General features: G+C 53.5%; 2 protein-coding genes across 8 annotated transcripts in view; both read left to right on the top strand.

The window, feature by feature from the left end:
• HOXB3 (homeobox B3) overlaps positions 1-23,067 on the top strand; it is a 55,872-nt gene that overhangs the window by 25,959 nt on the left and 6,846 nt on the right. For 2 of the 7 annotated variants that reach the window (XM_033847076.2, XM_073797880.1), the window contains exons 1-2: positions 2,570-2,709; positions 4,786-4,963. The gene's annotated coding sequence lies outside the window, so the exon portion shown is untranslated. Of the gene's footprint in view, positions 1-2,569; positions 2,710-4,785; positions 4,964-13,813; positions 14,637-14,686; positions 15,647-16,872; positions 17,309-23,067 lie in introns of those variants that run through there. The other 5 variants (XM_073797875.1, XM_073797877.1, XM_073797876.1 and 2 more) reach the window with 5 other exon arrangements.
• HOXB4 (homeobox B4) lies at positions 316-3,304 on the top strand. The gene is made up of 2 exons (XM_033847078.2): positions 316-992; positions 1,824-3,304. Exons 1-2 carry the CDS (start codon positions 536-538, stop codon positions 2,120-2,122), a joined length of 756 nt encoding a protein of 251 aa, XP_033702969.1. The 5' UTR covers positions 316-535; the 3' UTR covers positions 2,123-3,304.

Here is a 23,067-nt window from a genome sequence, read left to right on the forward strand (position 1 = left end):
TCACTTAACTCCCCCGCACAGACGCCGGGTAAAGGGGCTCCCCCTCGCCACGTCGTGAGGAGGGGCTGGGGCCCTAAGGAAGGCCTGGGGGGAGGTGAGGCAGGACAGGAGGGGCCACACCCGAAGCCCCAGCTTCTGAGGGGATCCAGGGATTGCGCTCCGCCCAGCGCCCCAACAGGCCCTCGGGTGGCAACCTGCTCACTCGCTCTCCATCTCCCTCCCTCCCTCTCCCCAATCCGGGTGAGGAGAAGCGAGGAGGCGGTCGCCCCGCAGGAGCCCTATGTAAATCCTGGTGTTGGGTGGGGAGGGGGGGGAAGAGAAGAAGGGGAAATAAACCTCTTTGGCTGGAGTAGGGTCCGGGTGAGCAGATTTCCTTATCCGGGAATCGCAGGCGGGGCGGCCATTGGCTCCGAGGATCACGTGGGCCCCTAACTTTGTTCACTTGACAGTAAGTAGGAGGGCTTTCGGAAACAGGAAAACGAGTCAGGGGTCGGAATAAATTTTAGTATATTTTGTGGACAATTCCCAGAAATTAATGGCTATGAGTTCTTTTTTGATCAACTCAAACTATGTCGACCCCAAGTTCCCTCCGTGCGAGGAATATTCACAGAGCGATTACCTACCCAGCGACCACTCGCCGGGGTACTACGCCGGCGGCCAGAGGCGAGAGAGCAGCTTCCAGCCGGAGGCGGGCTTCGGGCGGCGCTCCGCGTGCACCGTGCAGCGCTACGCGGCCTGCCGGGACCCTGGGCCCCCGCCGCCTCCGCCGCCGCCCCCGCCGCCCCCGCCACCGCCCGGGCTGTCCCCTCGGGCTCCCGCTCCGCCGCCCTCTGGGGCCCTCCTCCCGGAGCCCGGCCAGCGCTGCGAGGCGGTCAGCAGCAGCCCCCCGCCGCCTCCCTGCGCTCAGAACCCCCTGCACCCCAGCCCGTCCCACTCCGCGTGCAAAGAGCCCATCGTCTACCCCTGGATGCGCAAAGTTCACGTGAGCACGGGTGAGTGCGTGGGCACCCCTTCCCCCTCCCACCCCCGGCGCTTTACACCAAAGGGACCTCGAGGCATTGGGGGGGGGGAGCTAGGGGAAGCCAATTGTCCCCGCTATAAACTCGCCATTGCCGGAGATTTACGGTCGCCTGTTTTCAGCGCCACATAATTACATCCCCCATAAATTTTTATGGCCTGGTGGGCCCCGCGCCTTTGAAGTCGGTTCCCCATCCTCTTTGCCATTCTCACCAGCGACTTTTTCGCCAGGGAGATGCAGTCTCAGTGAAATTGGAAATTGGGGAGGGGTGTAAGGGGGGGAGGAGAAGGGGGGAGGAGGTAATGTGTATTTAAGCTGAGAGTTGAGTCAACTCCCTGTATTTTTTTTTTTTTTCCTTTCTTTCCTCTAGTCTGGCTCCTTGGCTTGAGAAGTGGGCAAAAGTTTTTACTGGGGGCAGGCACTGCTTGGAATCTGAGCACAGAGGGTGGGAACTAACAGAAGAAAGGTTTAATGAAGCCCCCTCCCTCTTTCACCCCTCATTCTCCCATCCCGGGCCCCAGGCCACGTGCGGGGAGAGAGGAGCGATTAAAACCTTGTGAAGATTCCTCACTCCCCCCGGACACCCAAACAACAACGTCGTGACCACACAATCCTCCAAAACTTAGAGGTCTCTTTCTCTTCCTGGGGTCCCGCTTTCTCTTTCATCCCCACCCCCTCTGGAGGAAGAAGAGGTGGCGGGAGAGGGAGGGAGGGAGATACTGTGTTAGCTGGAAGAAAGGGCTCTCCCTCCTCCCTTTCGGGGCAATAAAACTTTCTCTTTCTCCCTCTCTTTGTGTGTGTCCAGTAAATCCCAATTACGCCGGCGGGGAGCCCAAGCGCTCTCGGACCGCCTACACTCGCCAGCAGGTCTTGGAGCTGGAGAAAGAATTTCACTACAACCGCTACCTGACGCGGCGCCGGAGGGTGGAGATCGCCCACGCTCTCTGCCTCTCTGAACGCCAGATTAAGATTTGGTTCCAGAACCGGCGAATGAAGTGGAAAAAAGACCACAAGTTGCCCAACACCAAGATCCGCTCGGGTGGCACCGCAGGCGCAGCCGGAGGGCCCCCTGGCCGGCCCAACGGAGGCCCCCCCGCGCTCTAGTGTCCCCCACGTGGGAGCCGCGAACCTCGGGGCGGGGGTGGGTTGCGAGTGCGGGGGGGGCGGTTGGGGGAGACGCGGGAGGGGACCCTGAGGCCTGGGTCCGAAAAAGCCTACCTGCTCTCCCCCCACTTTGTCTATTTACACGAATAAATGCAGAGGAGGGGGGAGGGGAAGCTTTATTTATAGAAATGACAATATGGAGCCAGGCGAGGCCCCCCAGAAGCAAGGTTCAAGTCTCTTGCTTTCTTCCTTAAAAAAAAGAAGAAGGAAGAAAGAAAAAGACAGAAAGAGAAATAGGAGGAGGCTGCACTCCTCATTTTCAGCTTTGGTGAAGATGGATCCACGTTTCATCTTTAATCACGCCAGGCCCAGGCCCATCTGTCTTGTTTACTCTGCCGAGGAGAGGACGGGCCTCGGTGGCGACCATTACCTCGACACCCCGCTAACAAATGAGGCCCGGCTCGGCCGCCGCCGCCTCTGCTGCTGCCGCTGCTGGAAGACAGTCTGGATATTTTTTCTTTGTCCCCATTCCTGAAACCCAGCGAAAGCATCTTCTGACTGCCAGATAGCGCAGTGTTTTGGCCACGGTAACAAACACACGCACACAACCTCTCTCCCCCTCCGTGCCCGTTCACGGGGACGCTGGCGGCTCACCCCCTTCCACTGCGGGGCTGGGGTAGGGACCACAGGAAGGGGACCAGTGGAGGCGGGCGGGGGGATGCGTGCCTCGGCTACGCAGAAGCAGGGCAGGGAAATTGAGTCCAAGAGAAGGAGAGGACCCAGAGACCAGGAGGGCCTTCCTCTGGAAGGTCAAGCCGTGCCTGCAGGGGTGAGGGGCCAGTTGCGTCCTGGGAGCCGGGCACAACCCTCTGGCCAATCTGGAGTTGTACAGTGGAGGCCTGTTCTAGACTGAAAGTGAATGTGAAACTAGGAAATAAAATGCCCTTCCCACCTGGGAGATGAGGTGACAGAGACCTCTCCCATAGTTTATCATTGTTGCATTGATTATTATTATTATTAATTATTTTATGTCATGTGCGTCCTCTCTCCTATGCTCTTTCTGACATTCCAAACCAGGACCCTTCTTAGTTCTGGGGCTGCCTGAGTCTAGAACCCTTTGTTGGCGTGAAAATGTTGTCCTGTACAGAGTGACAATAGAAATAAATGTTTGGTTTCTTGTGACCAGCACGGCGTGTTTTTGTTGAAACCTTGATGTAAAGATGCAGATAAATGCCTCCCAGAGTATATTGTAGGCAACCCAGTCCATTCGACGGCACGTTTATGTGGTTGAGGAATTTTTTCAAAGGATCCGATGGGAATTTGTATCTCAGAGGACTCCAAATTGTGGTGGCTGGTTTGTTTTCCTTTTGGGGTGGGTGTGTTTTGTTTGGGGCTTTTAATTTTTCCCCTCTAGTCCAAAAATGGATTGAAAGGACTGGGAGGGCTGACTCCAATCCCTAATGGGGGGAAAATGTTTCATTGTAGAACACAAGAGGCTTAAGTATGACAAAGGCTTTCAAATAGTGATTTATTTGTCATAAGCAAATAAAATGCGGTTAAAGCTGTCTCCTTCTAGACAGACGGCTCTTTGCTTATTAAAGTTCCGAGAGAGGATTCTGAGCGGCCGGCCTCTTTCCTCCCGCGTAAGAAGGTATCGTTTTCCTCTGAGGTGTTTAAGGCTTTAATGAGTCTAATTTTTTTGCACAGATGTTTCTGGGTGTTTTCAGGTTTTCAGAGTATTTTTATATTACAAAGGAGCTAGCCAGTGCCATAGCTCAAACTCTGACAAGCAAATAGATAATCAAGAAGACAAATGGCCTCTTTTGTGAAGCCCTGCTCCTGTATTAATTTTCATTTTCTTTCTCATAGAAAGTATCGAAAGTATGACTGGGGACCAAATAGCTTTCTGTCTCTGAGGTCCCAGTCACCCCTAGAATGGAGTGGGGGAAGGGAGGGGTGCAGGTGACCCTCAGAAGCGCTGTCAGGCTTGGGCCGCTTTGGGGCTGAGCCCAAGAGAAGTTCTAAGGTCTGGGGGCTCCGGCCTCTGGGCTCTGGTCCGGTGGTGGCTCCGGGTACAGCCATCTCGCCTCCCACAAGCTCAGGGCTCGGTAGAGCAGATGCATTTAAAAGTCGTTTTTCGGTCCCATCTCCCTTCAGAAAATAAATATAACCAATTCCACCAGCGCGTTTTACTGTTATTTCTTTTGCATTCTTCCAGTGTGCAGCTCCCGGGCGTCTGAGGCTGTGTAGGGCCTGGGAGAGACTGGACCGGGGTCCAACGCGCGGGAAGGGGCGTTTGAACCGCTCGTTTCAATGCTGCGGGGAGACTCGTAGCAAATCACCCGGACCTGGAGGTTGAGAGTGGCGAGCTTTGTTTTCGGTGGAATCGCGGTGTGATGTTTAGCTGCCAAGGGGTGTGGCGGCCCTTCCCTTCTAGAGGGGAAAATAGTTCTTAAAAAGCATATGCCCCCCCCATGTCTCTATAGAACCAAATCAAAGCTGCTCTTAGGAAGGTATGAATAGAATAAAAAAGATTTCTATGGAGCTTAAAGTTCACAGCCATTCTGTGTAGACAAGAGCTAAGAAAAATGTGAGAATTATACAGAAAACCATTAATCACTTCTTTAAATACGTATCCTCTCTCCTTTGTTATTATTCAACAGCAAATCTCCGCAGACCGGCTGTTGGGGGAAAAAAGTGTTAGCCGCCACTCCCGGATCTGCAAGGGGGAAAAAATTTGGAACCATAAAGCTGAAAACTTTTTTCTCTCAGTTTGGAAGAAGCCGTTCGTCATGAATGGGATCCGCGGAGTTCAGGCGAGAGGAGGCGAGAGGCTCAAAGGTAACAAAGCCCCCGCCTGGGCTGGCTTTTTTTTTTTTTTTTAATCGTTTTATGAGCTCTTTTTACTAGGGAAAGAAGAAACACTCTCTCGCCTCCTTCTTTTTCTTTTTCAACTATCTTTGCGGGGTTTTTATGGTGGACGGTTGGTCAGGTTTGATGCCTTTTATGATGACAGATGCTTGGGTCAGGGACTGACACCTGGAGAGTGTTTGAATTGATTGGGACTGAGGTGTTAGGCACCAGAAAAACCCCAGAAAAGGTTGTTTATGAGGCAGCTCAGAAGCGCTTTCTGGTTTTAGAAAATGCAGGAGGGCCTTGGGAGCCCCAGCATGTGTGTGTGTGTGTGTGTGTGTGTGTGTGTGTGTGTGTGTGTGTGTGTAGCAAGGTGAGGTGCACATGTGGCCCATGGGTTCCGTGACTCTGCTTGTCTACACTGGGGGCTGGTGTCCTACAGGTCTGTTTACCAGTGAGCAGTTGTCACTGCCACCTCCTGGAAAAATGGAATGCCCCAACCTCAGAGCGGGGTATAGGTGGATGTCTTCAGTTTTTCTTTTTGTGTCTAGGTTGGGATTCTAGACAAATATTTGCAACTCTCTGGAGCAGGAAACTGTTCTGTTCACAGGCAAGGTTCGTTGATGCCGGAATCTTCCTCTTCTTCCACTCGGCTCCCTTCCTTTTTCCTGGAGGCTCAGAGTTTAGTTTGGTTTCCTTTTGCTCTCTTGGTCTGGGGGCTCTGTTCTCCCCTCTGGGGCCCCGCTTCTGAAGGTGAGGGAGCCGGTGAGCTCTGCCTCAGACCAGAATGTGCTGGCCTTTTTTCCCTGGGGCTCACTGAGGCTTTGGAAGTAGGAGGCTGGCAGGAGAGAGAGTTCATGGAGAGGCCACGTTTTCTAGGCGATTAGCTCAGTATTAGAACCACAAAATGACCTCGGAAGCCCCTTGACCTCTCTGAGACTGGACATTGTGTTGGCTCTTGCCTCCTGCCCAGAAGGGAAAGTCACACCTCCGCAGGGAGGGGTCCTTGGGCTGTTGTATGTCCCATCTTCTCCACCCCCCACCAGCCCCCGCAACCCCTTCTTTGCTATCTTGAAATTGCTGGATTGTTTTTCTGTTACTGTCCATTGGGGAGAAAAGGAACAAAAAAATTTTTTAGCTCGTGTGGGGGAGGGAAGTAGGGTGCTGGTCTCTCTCTGTGCAGAGCTCCTTCCCTCAGGCAGACTCACCCTGCCATCCATGTCCAGTTCATCCCTCCTTCTTTCCTGTTTCGTTGGAGGGAGCTGAGGGAAGAAAGACAAAGGGAGGCAGATATGAGAGGTCCAGGGGCTTCAGAGGGCTAGGGAGACAAACCCCTCGGTCCTAAGGAGACACAGGGCCCCCATTGTGGTTACTGTCTCTCGAGGTCTGTTATCCAAATCCACAAAATCTTAACCCATTTTCTGAAGTCCCTTTGTTTAGGAAGCTATTTCTATAATCACTCTCACCCCTTCCCCACTCCCCAATCCCAGCCCAGCTACTCACAGAGCCCACGGAGTACCTCCCCACCAGAGGAGCAAGAGAGATGGGAGAAAGGTCAGTGCAGGCGGTTCTGACCATCGCCAGGGACAGCTGTGCCATGTTAACCAAAGTTTCCAGCAACTTTCGAGAGATGTGCGGAGGATTTGCTAAGAAGTGAACTCTGAACACAGAGCCTTTTCAAATCTGTATTCTACTTGCTGTATCTTAAAAATCTACACCAGCAGCCATCCTCTTAGGAGGGGAGAGAGACAAAGAGAGAGACAGATAGACACACAGACAGACAGACTCCAGCTGGGAAGAAGGAAGTGTTCCCTTGAGTTAAGACTAGGAGAGAAAGAAACTTGCTGGGATGTATGTGGGGTGTTGGTTTGCGTTTTGTAAATTGTCTCCTATGTCTTGGGGACTGTCTCAGGCAAGAAATAACTGGTGTTGGTTGGTATCCTCTCCTTTGTCCCTGGGAGGTTTAATAAATGCAAGAGCTGGAGGCCTTGGTAAGAAATGAGAGCGAGCAGAAAGGCAAGCTGGACTGCTCCTGGGATGAAAATATTTGGGGCGATGTACACCCATAACACATAAGGGCAGATAACCAGTTGTGAGCCCTCTATAGGCTCAGGTGATAAAGATCTGGTCACCTGAGTCTTTACAACCTGCTTTCTGCAATGTGACGATTAGAGGTCCACCAAAGGGAAAGAGGAGGAAAACAATGGAAAGAGAAGGTTGGGGTTCCTTTGAGGGTTTCAGCCCCACAGGTGGGGAACTGAGGGACCTCCCCCTCCCTCACTCCCAGACCCCAACCTCTGCAGAGCTGAGTGCTACGGGCACGCTCCCCAGCCCCTTGGGCTCACCTTCTACGATTCTAGCGGCCACCTCTATCCTCCGAATCTTTGGACCTCTCTTCCTCCAGTTCCTGGGCCCTCACCACCCTTGCTCCTACTTGCACCGGTCTGGGCGGAGTAGGGCTGCCGGGTCCTGCCAGAGCCTGTCGCCGCCGGGGGCAGCCCCAGCGCCCGTGGTGGGTCTCCCTGGGAAGCGGCGGCCCGGGAGCGGGGGGGTCTGGTTGGAAAGCGGAGTTGGGAAGTTTCCCAGCGTGAGTTGAGCGCTGACGGATTTGTGATCGGCCATAAAACAGGCACGTTCAGATTCGTAAATCAATCTCGCCTTTCTCACAGTATAAACGTTCGCTTTATCGGCAGCAAGAAAGCACTCTGCTCACGCCCGGGCGCTTGTTTATTTGAACATGGATATTCCCAGGATCCGAAGAGTGTGGGCATTTTAATAGAATCTGCCCGGCGTGCCTTCGTGTCACTGGCTTTTCTTTTGCTCGTCCTTAAAAATAATTTCTCTGTTTCAGAGATTGCTGTCTTCCCATGCTCCAGCATATTCTTTCTCCTCTTTTCTCTCCCCCACCCCCTCACTCCCCACGCCCTAGTATTTTTCTTTTAGACTTTAGTGGACTGCTTTTCTTTGGGGGACCAGTTTTAATGGATTTCTGGCCAGGACCATGCAGGGAGTTGCCCTCATGGGAGCCAGGCGCGGGGCTGAATTCAATACCAGCCTGGGTTTTGTATCTGCACAATCAAAGCCGACCACCCCCCTACAGAGCCCAGGCCCGCCGGCGCCCCCACCCGAGGGCTGGGAGAGGGATTCCAAAGGGACCAGGACAGCCCAGTGCCCGAGGCAGGGGCTGCGCTGCCACTACCCGCTGGACCGGACACCACCCGGGGGTAGCGGTTTCTTTGGGGGTGGTCAGGGCACCTGGGTCCTCAACCTTCTCCCCATCCAGTTGCTTTTGGTTCAGACCCCTCCAAACAAACCGCTGACGGCCCCTGGGCCCCATGCCCCCCTCCCCAAAACACGTCTGTTCTTCCCAGTCCACCAGCCGCTGCCGCTGCCCCAGAGCTGCTGAAGATAAGGCTGGGAGTGTGAGCGAGGGGCTCCTTCAGGAATGTCTTCCCTGCTTCCCTTTGCAACCCCATCCCGCACCGTGGCCAAATACTCCGGTTCTGGGATTCTGGTCGTAACTGGTCTGCTTCTTCTGGCGCCAAGCTGTATGGGAAGGTTTGGGGGCATGTTTTGTTTTGTTTTGTTTTGTTTTGTTTTGTTCATAACTGAGATGAAGAATTCTGCATACATTTCTCTCTCTAGGCCAAGGGACTGGATTTCTCCTATCATCACCAGTGTTTTAACACTTTAATATGCAATCCCCCCATCTTTTTCCTATTGATCTGTCTCCATTGTCTGCTGCTTGGAAGCAAGGGGTACTAACACCTGGGAAATGGGGACAGGGCTGTCAGGCCAACTTCAAAGCCTCTTTCTTCCCTTTCCCTCTCCTCCCCTCCAGTTCAAATCTCCAGCTGTCTTCACTGGTGTGTTGGGGGGTGGGGAGGGGTGAGACAGGATGGGTACAGAGAGACTGAGTGTACATAGGTACAGAGAGACTGAGTGTCCACTTCTTTTGTGTAGGAAACTTAGTCCAGGTCTTTTGTCTCTAGAGCATATTCTCAGTCAGTCAGTAGACTTTGGTTCCCTATAATAGTAACAACACAACGAAAACAAGTCCCCCTTGTGGTTACTCTCAACTCTGGAAGCTCCCGAGTCATCTCTTCACCCTGTCCCTTTTCTGCCCTTTCAAAAGGTACCACAAAAGATCTTTTTAAAAAGAGAATTAAAGCCAGAAGCCCCATTCTTTACACATATACAATCTGGACTTATGAAATGCTTCTTTTGAAGCTGGTCTCTTTAGAAATTTTGTTGGTTATTTAAGGAAGAGGGGGAGTGGGTCCCACTAAAATACCCTAGGAGTGAGGGAGAGAATAGAGTTGGGGGATGCAGAGAGAGGAACTGGTTGCTGAGAAATGCAGGGGCTTGGAGAAGGACTCTGCGCCCATCCCACCCCACCCCCCAGAAGCCCCTGCAGACTATTTCTGCACCTCCACGAACTAAGCAGAGCAGGAGGAGAAGGGAGAGAGGAGAGGTGGGCTGTGGGTAAGTGTGTGTTCTGGGGGGGCTGGTTAGGGAATGCAGATACAGCAGATACAGATGTGAATGTGGGAGAGAGAACTAGCTGCTATTCCATTTGTGGGTTGGGGGGAACCTATTTTGCAGGAAAATTTCTCCTCCTGAAGGGGAAGGTCATAGTGGTCCTTTGAGCCCGAAATCGAAAGACCCCCTTCCCCCTCCTGGTCACGTGATTCATTAAATAATTAATGCCGAGGTTGCAGAATAGATATGTATTCGTCAGGAAAATCGCAGGCTCGGTCTCCCTGTTTCTGACGTGCAATTCAACTGTCCTTTGAAAAACAAGCCTGTACCCCGAGAAAAAAAAGAGAGAGGGGGAGAGAGAGGGAGAGAGAGAAAAAGAGAGGGAGGCAGCAATAAAACAGCCCCGCAGCCGGAGCCACACCGCGGGCTGGGGTATTGTAAGTAGAAGGGATTTCTCACTACCTACTGCGTCTTATATGTCCATGTAAATTTATTGTTTGTTATTAATGTTATTGTCGTAGAATGTGACAAATAGCCATCTTCATTTCCTGCCATTTCTCTTCACATGGTCCTCTGTGTGTTTATACCCATTGAGGCATTGCATAGAGATTTTAGGAATATTCCTCTTCTCTATCTCTCTCCCTCTCCCTCTCCTCCAACCTTTTTCTTGATTTATAGCAATATGGGTGTCAGCTTCTCGGCCGGCATGCCAGCCATTGTGTGTGTGTGTGTGTGTGTGTGTGTGTGCGTGCGCGCGCCTATGCGCGCGCATCTGCGTGTGTTTGTGAGTGAGTTGTGTTGTTTATGGCCATGTCTTCGATAAATCATTTCTCACAGAAAATGATATGGAAGCTGGGCTATTTCTGTGGCCGGGAAAGAGTCACTCTCGGAGGCACTTCCTCTCTCTCTGCTCTGTTCCCAGAAGTTGGTTATTTCAGACGATTTTCAGTAATATATCAGCAGTTAATATGAAAGCTCTATAGCTGGAGGTTTTAAATTGCAGTATCTGTGATTATCAGTTAAGGTGAGATCTGTATAAATTTGGTAAACCAGAAATGCCTCATTGGCATATAAACCCAGTCAAAGACCACGATCTAATATAAAAATTATGCTTGTGAGCCTGATAGAGCCAACATTCCTGCAGCAGCAGACAGAGCTTCATTTTTCAGCGGTTCCCCTCCAGGAGTCTGGTTGCTCTGACGCCGGCTGGGGGTAAAGAACCCAACTCTGAAGGCAGAAGGAACCTGGGGGCAAGAGAGGTGGAGGCAGGGGAAAAAATTACTGAAGTTGAAGGCAAAGATTTTTGTAGTCGAGGGGGACCAAGTGGATCCTTTGCAACTGGAGGGGGCTGGAGGGATTCACTTATAGTATTAAAGCTTAACCTGTAGGACTGATGTATTGAATATATGACAGGGAGCTGAGGGTGGGGAAGGAGCTACCCAAACTGGGGGAGACAATGGAGGCAGAGGCTGAAGGGCAGGGAGGGAAGCTGAAAGCTCTGGTTTCCCACCCTCCTGTCTAACAAAACAAGGAAGTGAATTCACACCCCGGTAGCCTTCCTTCGACCTCCTGAAACAAAGAAAGTTTCCTCAGCAGTGAGGGACTATATGTGTCTGGGGCTAAAGGAGGGCGAAGTTCTCTAAGTTGTTCTAGAAAAGAAATGTTCCAGGAATCAGGTGGTCTCAGAAAGTTGGAGAGTGTTTCAGGACATGGGGTGTGTTCCTCTCGCTAAACCTCCATCCAAAAAGGGAGCAAATGGGGTACAGATTGGGAGGGGGAGAGCTGGTAACTTTCCCCTCTGATTTCATATGGAGGTCTCAGTACCTCCCCAGTAGGGAAGGGTCTGCTGGTGGAGAGCAAAGCCAGAGGCGGCTTTTGGGGATATTATGCGCTGCGCCCCAAAGTTGTTATGGATGAGGGACAGAGCCTTTGCCAAGTTCAGTCGGGGCTGCTAGCTTCTCCTTCCCTGGTTGGAGTCTGGCCAACTGACTTTATAGCCACTATTATCTGTGATACTTAACTCTGCCTGCTAGTGTAAACCTTTGAGCAGGAGAATTAGTGATGCCGCGCCCAGGTGTTAATTATTCATGGCATCAGCTGCGTCCTGGAGTGGTGGCTTAGGCCCCAGTGCTGGCGTCCAGGAGCTCACTCCCACGCTCTGCTCCAAGTGGGCGCTGAGCCCTCTTCTTGTTAACGGGCAGCTTTTAGGGTGGCTGGTAGGTGAGGCCTCCTAATTTGGGAGTCTGGGTTGAAAAGGGTTTAGGGAGAAAGAGAAGGAAAAGTCCAAGACCCTAGGCTGGGATGGGTGGGGACATTACCTGGCCTCGCTAAAAGGGCCTGGGGAGAGTCTGGATTCAGGGGCAGCTTTGACAGGGCTGGAGCTCACGGGGCAGGTGGGAAGGGTCAGAGGAGGCAGCAGAGAGACCTGAGGGATAGCGGGCTCCATACCCTTCAGGCCCCCCATCCTTGGGTGTTGAAGAATACCACACACACTCAGTGTGGGAAGCAAGGATTTCCTTCTCACTCACCTGGAAAGTGAAGGGGGTTAAATGTGGAGAGGGTGAGTTCACCCCCAATCCAGTGCTCCAGAATGTAGGCCAAAGTCTTAGAATGCCGGAGAGAGGGGGAAAGGATTAACTCTTCCTCGGAGAGGAAAAGGGACATGAAGGGTGGAATGGTGGGTGTTAGTAGCTTCTGAATTCAACCTGGTTTGGAGGATGGGGAATAGCAGGAGAAGGCTGAAGGATGTGCTCCTTGGGACAGGCCGGAGCCAGTGGGGAGAGCTGGGAGCCAATCTCACAGGCCCCGGCCCCTGTGATTCCAACTCCTTCCCCCTTCTCCGTCTCCCCTCCTTCTGCTGCCTCTGCCTGTGACGTGGAGGCCTGGTCTCCCCGCTTTTCCTCTCCGTTCTCTCAGCCCGGTCAGGTCTTTGTCTCTTCTGGCCCTCCGGATACCCCCTCCTCTTCCCTTTCCCCAACTCACACTCAGACTCTGCCCAGGAGACAAAAGCAGAGAAACCATCCCTCTCCACCATTATCTTTTAGTCAATCGCTGGCCCCTTGCTAAACTTCCCTGTGTGAGGCCTGATGCCCTCCATCCAGGCATATAGGCCTACCCTTCAAATCAGCAAGTTTGTTGTTTTTTTTAAAAATATATGCATTTGGTTCATTTAGCTACGAATCACCCTGCTTCTTACCAGTTCTGCACACACACGCACCCCATTTGCTTTTCTGCTGTGCAGGAGATGGGATAGAATGTATTTGATGAAAGGGGCTTTAGGAAAGCCGCTGACTCTGTCTTCTCCCCAGACGCTGCTGGTGTCCACTTTCTGTATATAATTATAGTGTTTATCCCCATGCCTTTAAGAAACTGGGCTGTTAATGCTTTAATGAGCACAGGAGTTAGATAGAAAGATGAGGAGAGAGAGGTTGAAGTAAAAAGAGAGGGCCCAGAGAGAGAGCAAGCAGCAGGATCCTTTTCTGAGGTGGGAAGTCAAGGCAGAGGCCAAGGAAAGGATGACAGAGAGAATGGAGACAAAGGCCACTCCGAGAGGCAGGGAGGCTGTCCTGGCAGAAGACATCCCACAACTTGGATGGGTACGCAAACACACTCACAAAACCAGAGTTAAGTGAGAAGGGAGGTGGAAAGGAAACCACTCACTTTGCCCCCTTCTTTGTAGAAGAAGATGTCTCCACGGCAGAAGGACGGGTTCCCTACCCTCGCCAAAAGGACAGGGTTCTGAGGCCAAGGGCTCCACACTGCTCAGAGGGGCAGCCTAATAAGTGAGGCCAGAAGTGACTTCCGGAGACACTCCTAAGTCCTTAGCAAGGCACAATTCAAATTCACTTAAGACAAAGAAGCAGAGTGTGAGAAGACAAAGGGACTGTGAGAAAGGGACAGAGACCACAGAGAAGGTTAGAAAAGGCAGAGAGAGAGAGAGAAAGGGAAAGGAAAGGAAGGGAAGGGAAAAGAGAAGAGAGAAAAACAAATAGAGACAGAAATGCAGAGAAAGACCCATCCCCTTGGGGGGGGGGGCGGGCGGGCACAGACTGAGGAGAGGGCTGTAGGGTCTGGAAGTTCCTCCAGACTCTGTGCTTTCTTACCAGCAGCTGCCCAAAGCCGAGGCCATCCCAGAAACAAGGGGACTAGAGTAGGCCCTGGGGGTGCTAAATCAGGTGTGAGGCAGCTGGGGCAGGAACTGAAGTGTCTGGAATGGCCAAGATGTCTTGGGCACTTCAAACTCCTCTTCCACCACCATCTTCAGTAACTTAAAGGTTGGAATCTCCCAAAACTGAATCCCTGGGGTGGGGTGGGGTTGGGTGGGTGGGCTGGTGGTTGGTGTCGGTCTCTCACACCCAGACCCAGGGAATCCTTCCTTGGCCTCTCTGCTGCTCCTGGGTTTGGTCTCTTCTTTCCCTCTTCGGGGACAGGGAGAAGAAGTTGATCTTCCAGCAGCCTGAGAAATTTCCCTTTCACCTCCAATCCGCATCTCCTCTCTTGAACCCCACCCCCACCCCCGTCTGAACAAACGGATGCTACCCTCGCTTATCTCCTCCCTCCCCGATCTTTCTGGAAAGAAAAGAGAAAGTTCCCACCAGCCTAAGCAGCTTTAGACAACTCCAGGGAAAATGGAAAACGCAAACCTTTCTCGCCTCTCCAATCCTCCCATCACCCCCTGGCCGCCGCTGGGCTCCCTCCATCGCGCCCCCCATCCTCCTGTCCCGTCCTGCCCACAACGCTCTCCCTTCCCCTCCCTCCTCCGCCGAGCCGGACATATGGAACCCATTTCGCCGGTGACATTGAAAAGCCGCTGCGCGCCCGCCTTCCGCCATGGCGCCCCCGGCTCCCCGCGCCTCGCCTCGCGGTGCCCCCGGCAGACGCGGCTCCTCCCGCCCGGCCGCTCGGCCCGCTCGCGCAGCGAAACCGCGACCCAGCTCCGAGCCGGGCCCGTCCGCCTCCCGCAGCCCCACGCGGGCCGGCCGCGCGCCGCTTCGAGGGCCGAACAAAGCGGCGGCGGCGGCGGCGGCGGAGGAGGAGGACTGGGGGCGCGCTTCCGGGCCTCTCCCCGCGCCGGCCGGTGGGACTGAGATGCGGCCGGCCGCCCAGCCCCCGCTGGCGCCCCGGGATCCGGGCCCGGCCGGCCCCCCGCCGCTGCCCGCGCCCTAGCGGAGCCGCACAGGTAGGTGTCGGTGCCGAGCGGGCGCCGGGCCGGGCTCCGGGTGGAGAGCGGGGGGTGCCTGAAACCCCCGCCCCCGGGTCGGGAAGGAGGAGGATCGCAACACTGGAAGACAGAGATGGGGGCGAGTTAAAGAGGCGGTGCGGGCGGAGGGTGCGGGGAGGTGTGGAGGAATGTGGGGTGTGGACAGGACCCGGTTAGGGCCTGGGGAGCGCTCTCGCTAAGGAAGGGCTGCAGACGGTTGGAGGCTGCAGACGGTTTTCCGCTGGAGTTGGGAGCTTGGGGTTGTGCAGCAAATGTGAGGGGTATCTGCTGGGGTGGGGGCTGGCTGGGCCCTGCTCCCGCAGTCCAGTCGCCACCTATGGCCAGAACCTAATAGCACCTCGCGGGTTATTTGAAGCTGAAACTACAAGGGGTTGCGCTGAGGCCGGGTGTTAAACTGAGAAGGTAGGAGAGGGGGTGATTTATGGCTTCAGAGAAGATGTGTTTACTCCCTGCCTGCTCTGGAAACCAAAAACCAAAGAGAGCAGAGGCGGGAGAAGCCTCTCTCCTTGGAGTGGAAGGCAATGCCAGGTTGATTCGCTGGGATTTATTTTCCCAGATGTGGGGAGATGGTGGGAACTGTCCCTTTGCCGGGACAGAATGTGAGGTATAAGGAGAGTGTGAAAGCACACACACGTAGATGTGTTTTGTGTATTGTGTGAGTGCACATTGTGTTCGGGTTGGGGTTTGTTGGGTACAGCATCGCTTTACAAGTGAGCACACAGGGAGCCCGAGGGGGGACTCGGTGTTCTCAGGTCTTGGTACCCTGGCAAGGGGTAGCTCTGGACACACTTTGCCGCCTTGTGCCCTCGCCATGGAGTAGTGCTCCTTCAGCCTGTGCTTTCTTTCCTCCCACAGCCACGCGCAACAGCGCCCACCCGGCCTGGTCCCTGGCCCCTGCGTGCCATCTGCCCATGCTGCCCGATACTCACTTTGAACGTTTAACTTTGCCATGGGAGACTGAGGAATTAGTGAGCACAGCTGGGTGGGGAGGAGGAGGAGGAGGAGGAGGAGAAGGGGAGGAGGGGAGGGAGGAGGGGAGGGAGGAGGGGAGGGGAGGGGAGGGGGAGGGGAGGGGGGAGGGGAGGGGAGGGGAGGGGAGGGGGGGGAGGGGGAGGGGAGGGGAGGGGGAGGGGGGGAGGGGGAGGGGAGGGGAGGGGGGAGGGGGAGGGGAGGGGGGAGGGAGGAGGGGAGGGGGGAGGGGAGGGGGAGGGGGAGGGGAGGGGGAGGGGAGGGGGGAGGGGAGGGGAGGGGGAGGGGAGGGGGAGGGGAGGGGGGAGGGGAGGGGAGGGGGAGGGGAGGGGAGGGGAGGGGAGGGGAGAAAAAGGCCTGCAGTGGTAGGGGATGTTGGTTTGAGGCTGGCTTGGGTTCCACCAGTACTGCTCAAACTCCCCCAAAGTCTCTGTTTGGGAGGGGATGGGTGAGCACAAAGGGGAACAGAGCAAAGTAGCCATGCACGATGATGGAGGTGGGGAGAAAAATATTTTGACCCCCAGATAGTTATTTCCGCAGGCCAACTGGTGGTTCTTGCATTTCTGTCCAGACGCCCGGCTTTGCCTGGAAATTGTTTTGCATTAAATTTTCTCAGCCGCAGAATTATCTTTCCTCGCCTCCAGCTAAACTTGCATTTTTCCACCAGACACTTGGGCCCCGCACCAATGAAATCTGAGAGGAAGCGGCTGGGCCCTAAGTGGCTGTAATTTAATTGATTTTATCATAAATCATCAACTTGATGAAGAACCCGAGGTTTCAGTGAAGTAAATTGATATTAATGGGAGTTTCTTGAAATGCAAACTCCCTGAATTGTTGGGGCATCTTGAGCAGGGGAGGTAGATTACATGTGTCCCAAGAGCAGAGAGCCTGGACCTGGAGCCCAGCACAGCTTTAGGGGGTCGGGAAAGCAAGCTGTGAGGGGCAGCTGCAGGCAGACCAATTTCTGTAGGGGAGAAGGCAGAGAATGGAACTTTGTTGGGGAAGGAGCAGAGTCTGATTCCATGAACCCTGCTGGCAGTCTTGGGAATGCTGGTCTCCCAGTTGAGGGAGGCAGTTGGGGAAGCTGGTAGGTGTGTGGGCAGTGTTGGGGGTTGGTCGGGTGAGAAGGCCAGGCTGGTACAATGGGTGCATTGATTCCTGGTTAAAAATTGTCAGCTTTAAGCCTTCCTCTTCTAATTACACAAATTAATTATTTACTGCTCAGGTTGCTGTGTCCAAAAATAGCACTTTTGATCTGAAGAATAACCCACCCCTGACACAGAAGAGCAGTAAAAACCAGTGCACCAGCCTCTGAGGGGACAAGGAGGACCAGGAGTGTGGCTGGTACTCAGTTGCGAGGGTGTAAGCATTGAACTCCCGAGAGGAAATAGTCTGCCTTTGGCCAAGATGGTGCCCATTATTGTCTGAACTCAGTTTATTACTGCTTATTGTCACACTTTTACATCAGTATACAGAGAACCACAAACTGTCAGCCCAAAAAATGGACCTTGGAAGATCATTTAGCCCAAGCCCTCCCCTCCACACAGGATCTGGCTTTACAGAAGGGGACAAGTGAGGCCCAATGAATTCTCTGCTTCAGAGCACACAGCCAATCTGGACCACCTAGAATCCAAGCCTCCTGACTTCCAAGCCTATCCCAAGTATGACTTTAGACAAACCACTTCCTGGCTCTGGACCTCAGTTTCTCTATCGTTGACAATGGCAGGGTTGGACAGGACACTCCCTGAGTTCTTTCCAGTTCTGACCTTGAGTAACTCTCTAGTGCTTGGGAGCAGCTCCCTTTTGTGTCCTGGAGTTCTGTGGGCATCTGAGTATAGGTCACTGCATGCATATTTGCAATATACAGGGAGTTTGCATATGCCCAGAGCAGTGCATGGTTACTCAGACTGGCTCTAAGAAATCCACTGCAATCTGGACCATTCCTCCTCCTGAAGGTGTCCTTATTCTCAGCAGAGGAGAAGCCCAGGCCTAGAGCAGTGGAGATGGAAGGCAGTGGGAGGGGCTAGCTGGGTGGGTTGGGCCGGGATTGGCATTTGGAGGGGGTGCTAAGGAAGGAGGGGCTCAGCCTCTCAGAGCAAGGCACTTTCCCCGCCAGGCATGGGAGCTGAGGCTGGAGTTGTTGGCAGTATAGCCCAGGGACTGATTTGTGGTTTCAGAATTTAGATTCTATGACAGCAGGCCAGCACCACCACTACTTCCAGCCTGATCCTGATCCCTGGGCCCTTGGGTCCCCTCTTCTTGGGAGAGGACACACGCAGGCTACCACAGCACTATACCAGGTCTCCTCCCAGGGCAGCCAGGACAGAAAGCCTGCAAGGTGGATGACCCCTGTCCTATTCTTGCTCTTATTTTCCATCTCTTCTCCTAACTGGGAAAAAATAAAATAAGATTCAAAAGAGATGGGGGCTTCTCAGAAGTTGCATGGTTGTGAGACGGGAGATTTCTTGTAGGATCAGGGATATGAGGAGGCCAGCAGAGGAGGAGAGGCTTCCAGGTTGCCTTGGGAAGTGTGGTCAAGGATATGAATTCTGGTGGAGGAAGTTGGAAGAGATAAGAAACAAATTCATCTTCGGGGTTCTGGAAATCAGAGTCTCTGGCCAGATAATCCATTTCTTAGAGCCTCACCCCAAACCCTACTTGAGAGAGAGAGAAAGAAAAAACCAAAAGGGCCGGCAGGCCCAGATTCTGGCCCTATCCCATTCTGACTTTTTATATTCGGAGGCAATTCGGAAGGCCTTCTGCTGATTGGTCATTAATCCGGTGAGTTATTGTCTGCTAAACAGAGGTCACTGGGAGAGACATCCAATCTGTCAGGAGAGACCTGCGCAGTCCCTCGCAGCGGGCTGCGTCCTGTTCCTCTCTTGTCTGCTTCTCTGTTCCTTCCCTAGCAAACCCCACCCCCACCCCCACTCCTACCCCTCCCCAAGCTGTCCAAGATTCTCCCCTCTCCTTCTTGCCTTCTCCACTCTGCCCACCTTTGTCTCGACATCCGCCCGGGGTGGGGTTTGCCAGGGCAGGACAGAGCTTCTAGATGAGGCGGGACCCCCAATTCAGTCGGGCTCATTCCCATCCAGGCGCCGCCAGCTCCCAACTCCCGACTTGGCCTTAAGCACCATCAGCCCCTGGCGCGGCCTCCTTGGTCACCGAGCAGACTTTGCAAACCCTCGTGGCTGCCCTGTTTTGTCCTGCCTCCTTTTCGCGCTCCCACGCCTGGTGTGAGGGGAGAGTGCAGCTCGGATTTTTCTTCTCCAATCTTAGCGGCCGTTTTCTTCTTTCAATCTCAGCTTCTACTGAGCCGGGTCTACACGGGCCTCCGCCCAGGCGCGGAATCTTCTCGTTTCCTCAGCCCCTTTGTTCCCTCCCGCTCGGGCATCTTAGAGAGGTGGGAGTTGGGGATCCAAATACCAAGAGCGATTTGCAGTAGCAATTCCCATTTTACAACACCCAGCTTGGAAATCTTTATTAATATTTAAAAGCGGTGGAGATTCGGGTGTGTGTGTGTGAACTTTTCACGACTCTGCCGCGGCCACAAAGTTGGGCAGTGAAGCTGAAGAGTGTGGGACCGGGAACCCAGACAGGACCAGAAAGAAAGAGATCGCTAAAAGCCTTGCCGCCACCCCCTCCCCGACTCCCAGGTCCCGGCTTCTCAGGGAGCCCAGCGGGCCAGGCGAATTTGGGGCTTGCTGAGCTGGGGGCTTGGGGGAGGGGGGAATCCTTGGTCATCCCAAAGGCTGATATCAGAAATCGATTTTAAGGGAGCCAGCCAGTTTGTGCTTAGTGAGAGGAGAATTTTCGTTTGCTCTTTGATGGTTTTTTGGGGGAGAGACATGATCCCCCAAGGCCTTGAAGGATGGGCACCCAGTGATCCCTCAAGGGGGTTTTAAGGACCCGTCCCCTGGTACTGGGTACAGATTAGGAGTGGGGGAGGGGAGTGCGGGAGCGAGTGGTCCAGCTCTGGGGAAACTGAATCTGAGAGGAAAGAATGTCTATGAAGGGGGACATTTTCTCTGATTTTCGCCTTTATTATTAATTTCTGCCCTTATTAGATTACAGTAAGTTATCTGTGTCTTAATCTTTCTCTCAATTTTTCTTTTTCATTTTCTCTCCCTCTCTGTCTTTCACACATGGTAAGGTGCTCAAGTTTCCTTCCTTGAATCCAGGAAGAGATCGTTCCCTCTTCTCTCTCTAGTCTGTGCCTAAATCATGACTTCACTGTCAGGGGTGATAAATCCCTCTCTCCTCCTTTTTCCAGACCTCAAAGTCTTCCCTCAGACCCCTCTGGTGTTTCCCACCCCAAGGTCCCTGCCCAGGCTCCTTACTGCCCCTGCCCTATCCCCTGAAGTTTGGAAGGTCCCTAGCCTGCAGCAACACCGCAAACAAAATGGGTGTCCTGGGGCTGCCAGTTCTACCATCCACCCGCCACCTTCCCAGCCCCAAACAGGGGCAATTGGCCAGCCAGAAATCTCCGAGAAAGGGATAAAAAAGGCAGGAAAGAAACCGAACGGGGATCTAATTGCGTCGCAAGCATTTCGAATGGGCTCTGCTCTCAGAATTCCTTAAGAAGCCCCCACCCCATTTCCTACCACAGTTGGGGGTATGTGTGCTCTGCAAATCTTCTCCAGGTTAGCTCTCTTGCTCCCAGCCCTCCTTTTTGCTCCTACCGCACTGCACCCCACCTCCTTGTGTAGCCAGAGGGGACCACATGAGTTGAAGCTCCGAGTGGGGAGGGGTCCGCTGCTGTCTCTGGAAAAGTCCTCTCCCCTCAGCTCAGCTTCAGGCCGATCCTCCTGCAGGCCCGCAGCTAGTTGTGTGCCCCCTGGGCTCTCTTTATTCCTTGGGGCAAAGCTGTGCAGTCCCACAAGTGAACAGGTCCTCCTCTTCTCTTAATTTCACAATGACCTTCTCTAGCTAGTGGTAGAAACAGCTAGGAGAGTTGGAGGGTCTGAGGTACACTCTTGACTGCTTAATTTGGGGAGGAAAAGACCCAAAGGTGCTGTTCTCTAAAAGCCTCTAGAAGCCGCCATGGGCGAGTCCCTGACCCACCAGGCCCAAAGCTACATAAGGTCCAATCCAGCAGGTCTCTAACCGGGGTCCAGAGATCTCAGGACAGATTCTTTGTAGCCCTGACTGCTTTCTCTGAGGGTCCTGGCTTAAGCACCAGAACTGGGTCTGGCTTGGGCATTTTCTTTCCTTGATACTATTAATAAATACAGAAAATGGCTTCCACCTTCCGTCTTCACCTCCCCACCACACTTCCCTCAGCCACCAACTCTCTAGGCAGGCGGCAGGATCCTCAGGACATCACAGTGGGAGACTCTTCATGCAGTTCCTTGCTGGAGGGTAGAGAGGCCATGGGTCCCCCCCTCCACCCCCATTCAGCAGGGCCCCAGGAAACTGGCTGCTGCAGCCCACGAGGCCTGATTTAGTGGGCCTGAAAGAAGTGGGGGCCGGAGGAAGCCAGGGACCAGCCCCTACGAGAGTAGGAGAGTAGATAGTAGGACCCTTTCTCAGCCCAAAGAAAAGCCTGTGAGTGGGGAGCTATGGGGTGTGAGGGAAGCTTTGCCAGACACAGCCACCCTCTCCTGGAGGGGAGACAATAGCTGGAAACCATCTCTCACCTTTGTTCTCCCAGTCCCTTCTCTCCTGGTGCATCCAGATGGGAGAAGGCAAAAGCCAAGGATTCTAACCAGGATGTCACAAGGTAGTGGCTGGCTCTGTCTACGGAGAAGTTAAGAGAACAAGTTTTCCAAGCTGCCTTTGTAGAATAGAGAGACTGTCGGCCTTCTATTTTATCCTCTAAGCCCGAGTCAGCAGTTCGGCAGAGTTGCAGACACTCCTGCTTTTGGAAAAGTCCTGGTGCTCTTTTTGTCTTTTTCCTCCTCCAGGAACGGCTCTTCCCCACCCCCACCCCAAATCTGCAGACACCTACATTCTTGCCTCCTGTCTTCCTCCTACAGGCCTCCTCGCCTTTTCCTGCCCTTGTAAAACACACTCGAAGAAAAGTTGAGCTTTTGTAGTCTTCCTCACCTGTTCCAAGAGTCCTAAATCTTGTAGAGCTAAGAGAAATTAACAGGTTTGTTCTGAATAATAATAATATAAATAACTATCCTCCATCTCTTCTGCCAGTGCATTTAAAATTAAGCCATTTTGCGGGTTCTTCTCATCTTCTTAGAAGTACAAATGCCCTTATCACCTCTTAGCCCCTTCTGCCTATCCAGAGGTGAGAATCTCAACAGAAACTTCTTCATGCAGTTCTTACAGCCTCTCTATTGGCAGCCGTGTCTGGAACTCAAGCTAAACACAAGGTCCTCCTTTTGTCACCCTCTCCTCAACCCCCCTCCCCCTACAAGATGGTCTGGATTTTTAAAATAATCACTCACCGCTTGTTGTCTGCTCTCAAATTGGGGGAGGGTCTGTTAAAAAGAAAAGAGAGGTCTGGCTCCCCACCCCCCCCTACAGGTTGGAAACTGGGCCAGGAGATTTGCCGGGAGAGAGGAGGAATAGAGAGGGTGTGGGGGAGAGAAGAAACAGAGACTGGGAGACTATGGGAGACTCGGAAGGAGGGAGACAGAGCCAGAGGGCCAGAGACGCAGCCACCAGTCCCGCAAGAGTGAAACTACTTAAAAAAAAAAAAAAAAGTCCCAGTGTTCCCACTGCGAATGAATGCAGAGGGGCACCCAGGAAACGCTCCCCCCCAGGGCCTCCCAAGCTACTTCTCCAATTAGAGGAAGGGTTTACTAGTGGTGCTGGGGGGAGCTGTGAACTCCACGGGCTTTGCCTTATCTTTGCGCTCGTCTTCCTCCCCCGCCAAAATCTGAATTTAAAAATTTACCTGTCCTTAAAAAACGAAAACAAAACTCAAAACCTCTACCTCCTTTCCTTTCTCACTCTTTTTTTTTTAAAATTGAGGGGGGGGTTCAAAATGTTCCCCCTCTCCCATCACCACCATCACCTTCCTTCCTTATCAGGCATCTAAGCTTGCTAAAGGGGGAGAGGTGGGGGTGTGTGTGAGCTTGTGTGTGTGTGAGTGAGTGAGTGTGTGAGTGTGTGTGTCTGTGTGGTTTTTTTCCCTGTGCAAAAGCAGAGGCCATTGTTACGGAGAGTAGGGCGTACCAGTCTTATAGGGCAACCACACTGTGGCGGCTTGGCCGTGCCGGAGCCCGGAGCTGGATTCTCAGCGAGCTGAGCCGCCCGAGCACCTTTTGGTCTTCTTCTATTTTTTTCCCGCTCCCCCACCCCCTCCCTCCTGCGCACCCCCGCTCCTAAGCCGAGTGATTTGAAGCGGACGCCGCGCGGCTCCTCCGGCCGGTCTGCCCCTCAGACTCCCCAGCCGGGGTGGCTATTGGGGAGGGGGGCGACGCCGCTTTAAACAGTGGTCTTTTTTTCCTTTGCCTTCAAG

Source organism: Tursiops truncatus, chromosome 20, assembly GCF_011762595.2.
Source record: "Tursiops truncatus isolate mTurTru1 chromosome 20, mTurTru1.mat.Y, whole genome shotgun sequence".
NCBI classification, from domain to species: domain Eukaryota; kingdom Metazoa; phylum Chordata; class Mammalia; order Artiodactyla; family Delphinidae; genus Tursiops; species Tursiops truncatus.

What these genes read in the sequence shown, in the direction of transcription:
- HOXB4 (XM_033847078.2), top strand. Translation starts at nt 536, where the DNA reads ATGGCTATGAGTTCTTTTTTGATCAACTCAAACTATGTCGACCCCAAG. An exon ending in CAAAGTTCACGTGAGCACGG is followed by an intron (nt 993 to 1,823) that starts GTGAGTGCGTGG and finishes GTGTGTGTCCAG; the next exon opens with TAAATCCCAATTACGCCGGC.